We start from the raw sequence: 13,610 nt of genomic DNA on the forward strand, positions 1-13,610 counted from the left end.
CTCCTCATTTGAGTAAATATTTTAGTTGCCCTGCAAAAATAAATAAGACAAAACACTCAATTTCCTTGATTACTTCCTCATCACTCAAAACTTAACTTGTTCATGCTAAATCTAAAGAGAAATTAGGAAATTTTATACCAATTTGCCACACCCCAAACCTGGGGTATGAATTAAGGGGTTCTCAAGCAAGAGAAATTTAGAATAAGACCAAATTTAACACAATTTAAAGTTGAACCTTAAGGTAGGAACAGTTCAGCTTTGGAGATTTACTAAAAATTCATTTGTGCAGCAATGAACTTGAAATTTTTCAGAATCAAAGTAAACACAATAAGGTAGAGCATGCTAAAATTTCATGCAGTTTGCAGTTTGAGAAGTAAGGCAAAACTTGAACAGAAATTGACTTGCAAAATAAGGGTTTTGAAGTCCTCGTCTGCGGGTAGAAAAAAAGAAAAAAGAAAAATAATCAGAATTGCAAGGGAGGGTTGTTAGGGTAATTTGTAAAAAATAAATTGAATTAAAGTAATAAGAAAAATAGAGAGGGTGTGTGAATAGAGAAAATGGGTGTGTGAATAGCACCACCCTATTTGTTTTTCTTCATAATCTTCTTCCCATCAAGATACAAATGCACACGCTATTTTCGGGTGATTGGGTTCCGCATTCTCGTTGACATTGACCACAGTTGATTAATGTTGACTTTTTCGTCTCTTTGTCGAAAACTCCATTTTACTCCAACTTTTCTTCATTTTCTCTCAGTTTTCACAACTCCGCTTATTCTCTACAAAATAATAAAATTAGATTAATTACATAATAATTGACTTAGGGATTTACTTATTTCTAGTGTTGAAGATATAATTACGCGTATGAAAATGCAGATAATTAGACGATCAAGATCCCACATTCAATAACAACACAACTAATTTATCCATGCACTCAACCAACCTCATACTGTGTTAATGTCTAAAGTTCAGCGGTAGCTAAACCTTGGTTAACGCTGGTCCGATGGGCAGACCGCTACTTGCGATATGATCGATACTTCCGCTATCTGTCAAGTAAAATACAAAGAGGCGTCAAAGGGAGACCGCGCTGGGCGGTCTTCTATTCTCCGATGCCTAAGTTAGTCAATGTATTTATTTTGACAACGTAATAGTAAGTAAGTAGTAAATGCGTAATTAATTAGGAGAGAGGAGAGAACCTTTTATAGGTGAGGAAGAGGCAAACCTCTTCCTTGTTTTCGATGTGAGACTGACATGCCTACTTGGCTGTGTTTCCGTAGGTCACACCATGGGTGGTAGTTGGTACCGCTGGTGGTAGTTGGTACCGCTGGCGGTAGCATGAGCGTGGCTCATTCTAGCTAATTATGCTTGGCAAATGCTCATGTAAGTACATAATGTATTCAAGTTTTTTTTTTTTCTTCCTTCCATGGATTTGATTGGTTGAAGTAACAAATTCAAATCTAAATGTTAAGCTTTTGATTTTGTCTACATATATAGGACTCCAAGTGGTCTGCGGTCTGCAAGCTTCCCGGTGATTTCAACTTTCAATGCTATGTTGATTAATTGAAAATCTTGGAGGTTAATTGAATGGGCAATTAATAAAAAAATTCTTCTCTCAATTTGGCTTCGTCGATTGTCTGCTAAGTTTCATTTGCTTGCAAATTTTCTTCGATTTGGTTTCACTTGGAGGATGGGGGTATGGGTCATAGAGGTGAGAAATAGAATGTAAGATTGAGGAGCAGCTTGCTTGGGTTTGATATGACGGAAGGAAGAAGATGCTGATTTAAGGAATGTGTATCAAGTAAAATAAAGAGGGGATAACAGGAAGTTTGAGGAAAAAGTTCTGACAAAAAAAATTTAAAAGTTGTTTATTAAGTATAGTATAGTGGTGGGTGTATAAAAATTTCCCTATATAGTGAACTTGAATATTCTCTTGAAACTCAGAGGAATTCTTGTAAAAACATTGAAGCAAGTGTTCCCTAGGTTCAACTAGACAACATATATCATGTATGAAACAACGATGCATTTTATAGATAAATACCACATAATATTTCGTATCACAGTCCGGTTTTCTCCGAGATCATTTGAAACTCTTTTTTTTTTTTTTTTTTTTTTTGCGCAAATCATCTATGTGTCATAAATGAGAAATTTTATACACACACCTCTATATACTTAATACACACCTCTTAAATTTTTTTTGTCCAAATTTTTTCCCCAAACTTCCTTTTATGCCCTCTTTATTTTACTTAATACACACTCCTTAAATCCATCATCTTCTTCCTTCTACCAAACCGAATGAAAATACAAGGACAGAATGTGTTTTCTAGAAAATGGGGATTGCAATGCACGGATCAATCCTTACTGGGCAGCAGAAACCAAAATTAACAAACAGAACACCAGATTTTGGTTACGCAGTGAAAACCTCAAATATGAGATTAAAAACACTGCGGGGCTCTTACTCTTGAGAACCCAAAATAAGAATTAACTTATGATGAAGGATATATTCTTTACAAACTTGAATAGCACTAGCTCGGCTACAATGATTAGACAAAAACTAATTAACACAAAGTTTGTCTTCCGTCTCGAACTCCTTCTTCACTTGAACGATCACCAAATATCGCTCTCTAGTACAAATCCCTTCATAGACATCACCTGATTGACATCAGGTTAACCAAAATCTGATGTTATAAATATTTTTACATCGCATTCTCTTATTTCTGATGTCTAGCATGACCATACACATCAGGCCTTACAGCAGCTGATATGAAAAAAAAAAAAAAAAAAAAAAAATTGAATTGCGGGAACCTTAAAATATAGAAAAACTGAGCGCGCTGCTTTATTAAAATTTTTGGAGAATGAAAACTTCCCACTTTCCACGATAAAAGAAAAAAAGAAAATACCAAATTCCCACGTCTTGAAGACTTGAACTGATCTATTTGCCAGAATCTCTCCCTTCTTTTGTTTACCTATCTCTCTCTCTCATCTCTCTCGCTCTCTCCAATTATCAAAGGCAAAAAAAATTCAGAAGACCGAATTCTGGTTATAAAGGAATCCAACCCAAGCACGATGAAACAACCGACTTCGTCCTCTTTGATGATGTACGTTTCCTCTTCTATTATACCTTTTTTTATTGTTAATTTCTTAATTCATATGCGATTTACTATCTTAGAAGCTATTCCTTTTTATTATGGTTTTCTCAAATCTGTCATTTTTTGATTGCCTTTTCTTTTAATTTGGTAGTTAGGCTTTCTTCTATATATTCATTACCTCTTTTGGAATAATTAGGGTTTGAATTTTCATAGTTTCTGCAAGTTTGCTGTGATTTCCCAGGGTCATTTGAAATTGAGATATACGACATGAGGTCAAGGCGTTTCGTGAGGAGTCAAAAGCTTTCTGTCGCACTTTTAATATCCTATTGGGTCAGATTTTCTCTCTTCTTTGTAAGTTTACTAAGAAGATTATGTATTTGATTGAATTTACCCCATTCATGATAAGGGGGCCTATCTCTTATGGGTCTGAGGAATTTATTTGCTGTTGAACAGATTTCACAGATGACAAGTCATCTCTGAATGTGAATTGCCATCGATATGACCCTTCTTATGTGTTTGTATTTCATTCCTATATGTTATCTTAATGGTTCCACCACTATTGTCTTATTTGTCTGCTAGTTAACTTATATGGAACAAAAGACTCTTCTTTTTATTTTTAATTTTTTGATTATCTTGGTGACCATTGAAAAGTCCACCATACGGTTTGGCTTTATCTTTTCACATCAACATGGTTTTAGGGGGTTTAAGATTTTAGTGTAAAGTTCAGATGTGTAGTTGAGTAGTGCATAACCTCATTTAGCTGTTTTTGGTGCTCTATAAGACTGAGGAGAAAGTATGGAACAAAACATTGACATTGATGTTTCATGAGGTACCTAATATAATTTAGACTTGAGCTTTAGTATTTATTGACTGATAGATAGTGCTTCATCTATTGCTGATGTTTATAAGCATCTCATTCAAACCATTCTAATGAGTATAGACATGAAGTGAATTTGTGATCAAGATGCCTGAACGTAACTAATGTATTGTTCCCTGGACTTTGCATTGCTGTTTTAGCTCAGAATGCAACTTCCTGCACTCTTTTCTGGTTATGATAATAGAGGAATGATTGATGAATTGGCTCTCGAAGTAAGCTTTTCATATCTTGCTTTTCAGAGAGATTTTAAAGTGCAAGAGGATAGAAAACACAGGAAGACATATAAGGCTCTAGGTGATTCTGAACAAAAGCTTCAGTTCTTTTCAGCTACACAAATAGCATGCCGCTTGCTTGGAAGTAGAGGCTACCTTTGTCAAAAGGTATAGAGCTGTTTTGGAAAAATATTTGTGTGCATTTTGGCTTTTAACTTCTTCCTCCTACTGAGGTAATACTGCATCCTAAATTTTTAATTCGTCGAAGGAGGCGAATATGCCTTTCATCTCCATTTCATGTTCATCACATCTTTGCACTGCTGGCTTCCTTTGGAAGATTATATGTGTTCAAGTGTGGTACAGTGCCCTCTTTGGCCTCGAATGCGATTGCAGGTCTACTTGTTTTTTTCCTACTTAAACTGATAGGGCCAATAAATGTGGCGTCCTTAAATTGTTGACCATTTTATTTTGATTCGGGCATTTTGAGACTTTAGACATTAAGCTATTGTTTGGGAAACATAGCATGTTCCATAGTGTAGAAAACACCTTTTACAAAGTGTTTTGACTATGACAAAACATATGCTTTATTTTATTATCTTTTGTAGCCACTGGCTCTTGCAATAGACACTGCAACTTTGTGTTTAAATTTAGTAATTGACATTACACTACGAAGCTAAATTGATGAACTTAAGTTGCCAGTGTTACTTTTATTTTTGGTGTGAAGTTGTCAGCGTTTTTTTTTTTTTTTTAGCAGTTAGATTTGGAAGTTTCTTATGTTCTTTGGTTTACTTCTATGGATATTACACCTGTGGCATCATTAACTTATTTTTGAAATTTACATTAAATCCAGGAAAAAGCAATGTTTGGTGCCTCTATCCCAACAAAAATGTTGTGTTGCAGGATGTCTTTGGCCAATAATCTTCAGCTGATCTGGAAGCTAAATTGACCAAGGTATTATTGTTTCAGTGCTGTGTTGTGGGTGTTCTGTATGAGGAGTATTTGCTAAGTACCACTCTTGCTAGTCGTGTTTTTTTAATGGCACATAAAAAAAAAAAATCTAATATCAATGTGCTTCTTACATGGTGATCCCATTACATTTCCTGAAGAAGAGCCATAACTAGTGCTTGTTTCGAAATAAATAAGAGCGTATCTATTGGTTTTTTTTTTGGTCACCATTGAAAAATCCACCATACTGTTTAGTTCATTGGTTTCACTAGAGGATGCATGCAAGGAGGGGTTGCTGCTTTGTTGGATTTGCACAAGGAGGATTTTCTGCTCTGTTTTGTGCAAGGAAGAGCTGTTCTTCTCTCATCCCCAAGGGTGCTTATATATACATGTAACATTTTAATTATTTTAATTCTTAGGTAGCAATTTGATTTGGATAGCCAACTTATTTAATTTTGATCAATTGAACTTTTAGTACTTTCCATTATGTAAGTTCTTTATGTTTTTTGTACTAAGAGGTCAGGCCTTATGTCCCCCTCTCTATTGTATTTGTTTTTTGTGCTAATAAACAAAATTGCTCGTTTACTCGTCTCTATTTTCGATATGAGAAATAAGAAGAGCTCTTTTAATATGTAAATGGTTGTATTAATCTTGCTTTGAAGCACAAAAGTTATCAGTTCTAAAGGAAGAATTGAAGGTAAAAAAGGATGCCAAAAGATTGGATAACAACAGGTTTAAATGCATTTCGTGGTGTAAAGATGCATTTGTAAACATAAAATAGTAAAAAACTGATGTTGAATTCTTCTTAGACATCAAATATAAGTGAAAAACCGATTTGGTTTCAGGGTTACACATTAGGTGAAAACAACTCGCTGATGTTAAAATAATATGAGACATCAGAAGTTGGTGCTTAGACATCGATAATCTAGGTAGTCACAGGTTTATAGTATATATAGGACATCGTTTTCTTGGAAATCTATGTTGTCTAAATATGTTTAGACATCGACCATTGACCGATGTCTAAAAGCATGACATTAGACATCACTTAACGAGACATCGGTTGTTTACTGAAATAGACATCAGTATTTAGCTGATGTCTATCAACCTTCATGTACTAGATCTTTTCTTCACAACCTCTCTACTGATCTCAAGAGAAGTTATGCATATGAAACAATGATCAAAAACACTTAAACATGGACCAAGTGTTTTGACTCTTGTGAAGACTTAATCTCAAGCAAACAAGCAAGACTCTACCAATATTCTTGCGTCCCTAGATGCTCACCTTCTGACCATGTATGTTTTCGAATATATGATGGACCAACGGCAAAAACTCAATCATCCAAGATTCTACCCTAATTAGACTTTTATTAGGAAAGAACTTTTACTCCAAGATATCTACCAAATCCTAAAAAAGTAATCAATTAAAAAATCTACAAACCCTAAAATGCCTAGGACTTAAAAACCACGATTTTATCAATCAGAAAAAATCTTTTAAAAACGTAATTACATAAAACCCAAAACCTACTTTCCAAAATCGGACTCCAAATGAAACTGACTACTGACTCGGGGATTGCAACACATGTTGCAATCCCATGCATATGCAGATGCATTTACCTGTGATTCTCTTAGATCAGCTTGTAAGAAACTTCACCGTTTTGTATGGGAATGCCAATATACCAAGTTGGTCAAAACTTGTACTTACATCGAACCCAAGCATGCTGCTCCTCAATCTTGCACCCTATTTCTCATGGTCTCACTTCTATGACCCATACCACCATCCTCCAAGTGAAACCAAATCGAAGGAAATTGGCAAGAAAATGAAACTCAACAAACAATCAATGGAGACAAAGTGAGAGAAGATTTTTTTTATATTAATTTCCCTTTCAATTAACCTCCAAGATTTTCAATTAATCAATGTACCATGAGAAAGTTGAAATCACCAGGACACTTGCAGACCGTAGACCACTTGGAGTCCTAAATATTTAGAGAAACTCAAAAGCTTAATATTCAAATTTGAATTTGTTACTTCATCCTATCAAATTCATGAAAAAAAACTTGAATAGAGTATGAGAAGTTTTTTGAGTGCATGGATAAATTAGTTGTGTTGTTATTGAATGTAGGATCTTGGTCGTCCTGGTCATCTCCAGTTCTAGGTCAAAGTTTTTATTTTCTTTATTTTGTTTTCGGTTTTTTGTAGTTTTCTTTTTGTTCATCTTTATCAAAAAGGGTAAAAACGTATTAAAAAAAATTTCAAAAATGGAGGTGTGCATTAAGTAATTTGGTATGTGTGAATAAAATTTCTCGTCATAAATTACAACTCGTTTTTCTACTATATATATATATATATATATATATATATATATATATATCTTAATAAAGGGCTGGTGCGGCTGCCCTCAAGCCTTGATTAAATTGTCAATATAAGGGGGGAGGGGGGGGGGACATTGAGCCTAAATCCCTGATTACAATAGGCACCTAGAGAACATCTTGACATAATATCATGACTCTCTACTAAACAATTGTATTCAATTACGCACCAACTAGCAAAGAGCGCTTTACAGGCAACTCTATTTGCTTTACTATATATACTTCTTTTATTGGTAATTAATATATAATCTCATCCTATAGTGGTTGATGTTTCAAATTTCATTGTTGTCAAAATATTTAACTGTTGGAAGAACAATATACCTAGGAAGGTAAGGGATAAGACTTCTGCCCTCTACGTCCCCGTATAGACGTGTTACATTATTCATAATAACCCAAGGATTACAAAAGATAGATAGAATAAAACATAAAGATTACATAATTTATGCTTATTGAGAATTATATGAATCACCACGCACCAGTCTATGTTCCATTGGTAGCATATACCATCAAGCCCCCACAAACAAGGGCCTTCCTCAGTGATATCCCAGAAGCATTTCTTGCCATCTTCTTTTCTATTTCTGAAAATGTCGAAGTAATGAACTTGACCCTCAAATTCAAATCTGCAAAAGAAGAGTGTGGTTCTAATCAAATTGGTTTTGAACTTGAATTCGAAATTCTCTCTATTAACAAGGCATGCCAACCAATGTCATCGTCTTTCGATTTGCAATGGACTCTTAAGGTCGCAGTAGTGTTATTCAGTAAGTTTCTGATACTAACCGTCTTACGCTTTGGCCATTCCCATCCTGCCTCACTACTAGTTGTTATTGAAAGAATAACAACAAGCATGAGCAAGAGATGAAGGACATTTCTCAGGAAAAGACTCATCTTGTTTCTTCAAGGAAGGATAGAACAAATAATTGGGTGTTTTCTATTGAGCTGAATTTCAAGAAGTGCCACTATTTACTGTGCCCTTGAGCAAACCATTTCCTCATAATTCTCGTAACAAATCTAAGAGAGTTTCTATTGGGACCTCCAAATCTGCTCACTTGACCTCATTCTATTTTGAATTATTAAATGACATATATAACCTACTATAAAATGACTATTAAGGACAATAATTATACCAAAAAAATATTACATTTATTTTATGTAGACTTTCCAATTCAATAATATTAGATTGTATTCCTTATTATTTTCCTTATCTATTTTCATTTTCCAATTTCACTACATACTCATTAAAGCATTCATATATATTTAATAAGAATTAAATATATAAAAATGTATTAAGATCATGTGACATAAAAATGTATGATATATATGTTGAACGCATATTGGTGAGGGAAAACAAAATAATTCCTCTTATAATTTATGACCTAAATCTAAGTCAATCCATTATATTTGCAATATATATATATATATATATATATATATATATATATATATATATATATATATAATTAATCATGTGGTTCAAAAAATACAGAAAAAAAATAAACATTAAAAAATGAATGATTTTTTTTTTTGAAAATAAATACAAATGATTTCTTCATTTTTTTTATTTTGCACAGCTAAAATAGAAAAAAAAAATTAAAAAAAAAAACATAATAGTTCATGGGATTTTTTTATTGATTAGACATTAATTTTTGAAACTCAAGTTTGATTAAGAAATGTATATTTAGTTAAGATTTATAGAGTGATTAAATCATTAAAATGACTAAATTTTTTATTTTAAAGATAATAATTTGTTTGCAAATTATATGAGTGAGGTTATTTGAGGACGTTTAGTGAGGTTTAGTGAGTAAATTTAGTATTTGAAAATTTGATAAGAGGTGTAAAAAGCATAGAGGTCAAGTGAGTAAATTTGGAGGTTCCAATAGAAAAACTCCAAATCTAAATACTAGAATAGTAATTCACCCATGCTTTCCGTTTAATAAAAATAAGATTACATTCAAGATACAAACAATAAATTATGTATACTAACAATAAATTATGTTTATTAGTATACAAACAATAAATTATTATTTATACATAAAGATTACATAATTTATAGTAATTTATTGTTTGTATAAACATAAGATTACATAAACTTTATGTATTATACTGTAATTTATACATGATTTTAGTAATATTATTCAATTATAGTTCAATTTCACCCATTAATTTTTTATTTTATTTTCAAAAATGGTATTAATACTAATTGGGGGATGAAATTGGCATCCACTTTTGCAAACCATGCTACCTTTTCTTTTGTTATGTACACATTTGTTGTGTGAAACACTCATGGATAAAGAAAGGGAAAAAAAAAAGTATCAATTTCATTCCCCTATTATACTACCTATTAAAAAATTAATGATATTACCATATGTTTTTTTGATCAAGAAGTTAGGTTAGTAACTCACACACCCATGCAGTGGTATCCCAACACCTGCACCGTCATTACGGCGAAAGCCAGACTAATCCACTGCACCGCAGACGCACGAACCCAAAGGGTCCCTCAAATCTACTGGCCACAGGATGGAACTGGGATTCGAACGCTAGACCTGGGGGTTCCAGACTAGGCCGTTCGACCAGCACACCACACCACATGGTTGATATTACCATATGTTGGAAAATCAACATATTTGAAAAATGATATTACTACCATCTTTAATTTTAAACAAAAAGTAATAATACAGACAAAAAAAAGATAAAACAAAAATAATCCAATTAATTATTTCCATTTTTACAATTATTTTCCAAACTTATGTGAAGTAATTCCCAATGAACTGGGAAAAGGTAAAAAAAAAGGGGTCATTGACCCAAAGCACCAAAATGTGCAAAAATTATCTCACTCACTCCAGCAACATATTTTTATTCTCACTAACCCAATTTAAAGCAAAATAACTATTCTACCCTCAATTTAATTACTAAACTACTCTCTCTCTCTGTCTCTCTCCAACGATGTTGGCATGTCCAAGACCAGGCCTCGATCCGCCATGGCCTGCATGTTGTCAGTGCCGGCAGTCGACCGAGTTGAAGTCGACGGCAAATCGACCGAGTTCGTGCAGCAGTGAAGGTGCAGCCGAGAAGCGTGAGCAAGCCGACGGTGACGATGATGGAGACGTGCAGCCATGAAGGTGCAGGCGGCGATCGTCGTGACACTGCTGAAGACGACTCCTGTCCCGGGTCCGCAACAGAAAGGAGAAGAGAAAGTGGGTGCCCAGATCATTTTTCTAGGTGCCCAAATCAATATATATATTATTATTTTTTGGTAAAATGAGTTCAAATTTTTTTTTTGTTGGTAAAATGGGGGCAGAAGGTCCAGAAGGAAAAAAAAATTTCTATTGGGGCAATAGAAGTTTGTTAAAGGTTTATTGGAGGGCAATAGACGTTTTGAATTGATGTAATCTCCTCTTTTTTTTTTTTTTTAATCAAAGTTTTATTTGTCTAAATTTTGGGAGATTAGTTCCTATTCTCACGACTGAAAGTTCTATTGGGGGGCAATAGACGTTTTGAATTGATGTAATCTCCTCGTTTTTTTTTTTTTAATCAAAGTTTTATTTGTCTAAATTTAGGAAGATTAGTTCTCATTCCGGCGACTGAAAGTTCTATGGGGGAGCAATAGAGGTCTATTGGGGGGCAATACAGGTCTATTTGAGGGCAATAAACCTTTCCGGCGACTTATGAGATCTCCGACCACCTCTTTAGGATCTCCGGCAAGGTTTTCAGAGAAGTCCGGTGGGCGGTGGCAAGGGACCGGATTCTAGCGGCTGGTGACTTGAATCCGGCGACCGGTGACCGAAATACGGCGATCGTTGAATGGAATCCGGTGACCGGTGAACGGAATCCGGCGGCAGGCGACCGGACTCCGGCGAAGTCTCCTATGGCTTCTCTCTCTTCCATTTTTTTTTTCTCTCTCTCTATATAACAAAGGGATAAGAGTAAAATAGTCTTTAAAAAAAAAAAACATAATTGGGTATTAGAAAAGACCTTTATTAGAATCTTAATGGGTAAGAGAGAATTAAAAAAACTTGATGGGATAAGTGAGAAAAAAAATCCCTAAAATTAAAGTAAATGGACAAAAACCCAAAAAAAACAAAACATCACTCTAACAACACTCCTTATTAAGCTACTGTGAACATAAAGGCTGAAATATATGACCTGATTAAACCAAAATCATATGAGGCGCACTAAATTGTTATTGTAAAGTCTCATCAATCCTTTTGGATCAATATATTATTAGCCTAAAGCAGACAAGTAAGCCCAAAGTTGTGCCAATCCAAATTCATACTCAAAACATACTTTTCACCTAAATAACTCAAAACGTCCGAAACAATCACTTTCTGGATATTCTAGCAAATAGTAATCTTTTTAAGCATGAAACCCCAATCTTATCCTTTGTCAAAGAGTCAACCAATCAGGTACCCCATGAGTTGGTCCTGCTACGGGAAGGGTGTAATCAACATTTCTTCAATGAAAATACATTCAATGAGAACAATGAGATATTTGAAGAAAACAAGCTGCTAATAATTGGAATGTATATTTCAATTGATCACATCAACAACATTGTTGAGATAAGAGGATCGACAAATGGGCAATGAGGTGTGATGTTCTCTTGAGTTACTTGGTCATTAAGCTTAATTCCTCCGTGATTGGAATGTCAAATGACATGGACATTGACTATTTGAAAATATTAGTGCATAAATGTACAAGTATACTGGATCAATGATCAATTATATAAATTTAGACGTATGAATGTTTACTACGTACATATCGAACGTTAAAAATTTAAACTTCACATGAATAGTGATAGTATGCAAGTAATTCTTTACTTCACATAGCATCAGATATTGTTTATATAGAGGAGTGAAATCCACACTTATTCTTTTCTTCTTTGGTCAAAATTCTCATGAAAAATAAAATTTAAGTTACCAAAAAAGGAAACATAATACTATTAAAAAAAAAAACATAAAGTACGTGTAGATTGTAAAATGGAGAGTGTGAATTTCATTCCCCTTTATATATATTTGAATTTTAACTCTCTCGAAACTAAAAGGGAAACTCGTATAAAATCATTGAAGCATGTGTTCCCTAGGTTCAACTAGATGGCTTCTTCATGATACCAAATGAATGCTACAAAATGAGAGGACAGTAGAGAACAAAAATGTCCAATTGCTGCTAATACACCATTGATGGAAGATTAAATAGAAAGAAAGTTGGCCGGGCTTAGTGGAGTTGGCCTTCTCGATTTCGAATATATGCTGCAGATACTTTTGCAAAAAGAAAATCTCTTTATATATATTTGAATTTTAACTCTCTCAATTTAACTCACTCAAGACTAGAAGGGGAACTCGTATAAAATCATTGAAGCATGTGTTCCCTAGGTTCAACTAGATGACTTCTTCATGGTACCCAATGAAATACCAAATGAATGCTACAAAATGATAGGACAGTAGAGAACAAAAATGTCCAATTGCTGCAAACGCACCATTGTATGGAAGATTAAATAGAAGAAATTTGGCCGGGCATAGTGGAGTTGGCCTTCTCGATTTCGAATATATGCGGCAGATACTTTTGCAAAAAGAAAATCTTCTGCCATGATCATTGTATAGATTAACATCCTAAGCCTTTGTCGTTTTGTCTATATCTCCTATCTTTAAACTAAACAAATGCTATAAACATCATATTCAAGAGGCTTGGATCAAATTAAACCATCCTTTAACTATCAATACCTAAAGTTGTAGCTCTTTCATACGTCTTTTAATCCTATCCACTACCCAAAACTTGGCTTTAGTTTACTAGATCTTTGAAAAACTCTGTAGTTGATAAAAATCTCTCTGTGAGCTAGCACGCTTGGGGCACCTGGAAAAGACATGTGACATTGACATATCCACTCATTGATTGGCCTTCATATCATCCAATGACAACTTTGCTTAGTTGTACACTATATTGTACGGATAAATTTTTCAATGCAAATCCTGATGTTGTGGGCTTGTCCACAAAGTTTAACGGAGTATCAAGTTAAAATCATTTGATTCCTACTAATGATAACCACTTGCAATTTTGATGGGAGGAAATCTTCTGTCCCCATTTCCCCTATCCCCCCTGTCTCTTCCTTGTGATTGGTTGATATGGATTAAAAAAATAC

At 34.1% G+C, this 13,610-nt stretch overlaps 1 protein-coding gene across 7 annotated transcripts; it reads left to right on the top strand.

Moving 5' to 3' along the window:
* The first annotated feature begins 2,855 nt into the window (after nt 1-2,855).
* On the top strand, nt 2,856-5,701 carry LOC133707898 (uncharacterized). Of its 7 annotated transcripts, none has more exons than XR_009845399.1 (4): nt 2,856-3,091; nt 3,324-3,433; nt 4,199-4,339; nt 5,022-5,701. XR_009845399.1 is itself a non-coding variant. In XM_062133357.1 (3 exons), exons 1-3 carry the CDS (start codon nt 3,350-3,352, stop codon nt 5,115-5,117), a joined length of 321 nt encoding a protein of 106 aa, XP_061989341.1. In that variant the 5' UTR covers nt 2,856-3,349; the 3' UTR covers nt 5,118-5,701. The 7 variants fall into 7 exon arrangements, 2 of the variants coding, with proteins under 2 accessions (XP_061989341.1, XP_061989342.1); XR_009845398.1 differs by having other exon boundaries at nt 3,324-3,412; XR_009845401.1 differs by having other exon boundaries at nt 3,296-4,339.
* The last annotated feature ends 7,909 nt before the right edge of the window (nt 5,702-13,610 follow it).

Source organism: Rosa rugosa, chromosome 5 (genome assembly GCF_958449725.1).
Source record: "Rosa rugosa chromosome 5, drRosRugo1.1, whole genome shotgun sequence".
NCBI lineage: Eukaryota > Viridiplantae > Streptophyta > Magnoliopsida > Rosales > Rosaceae > Rosa > Rosa rugosa.

Coding starts and splice junctions, on each gene's coding strand:
- LOC133707898 (XM_062133357.1), top strand. CDS start 3,350: ATGAGGTCAAGGCGTTTCGTGAGGAGTCAAAAGCTTTCTGTCGCACTT. Junction 3,434..4,198: donor TCAGATTTTCTCTCTTCTTT/GTAAGTTTACTA, acceptor CTTGCTTTTCAG/AGAGATTTTAAAGTGCAAGA. Junction 4,340..5,021: donor GAGGCTACCTTTGTCAAAAG/GTATAGAGCTGT, acceptor CATTAAATCCAG/GAAAAAGCAATGTTTGGTGC.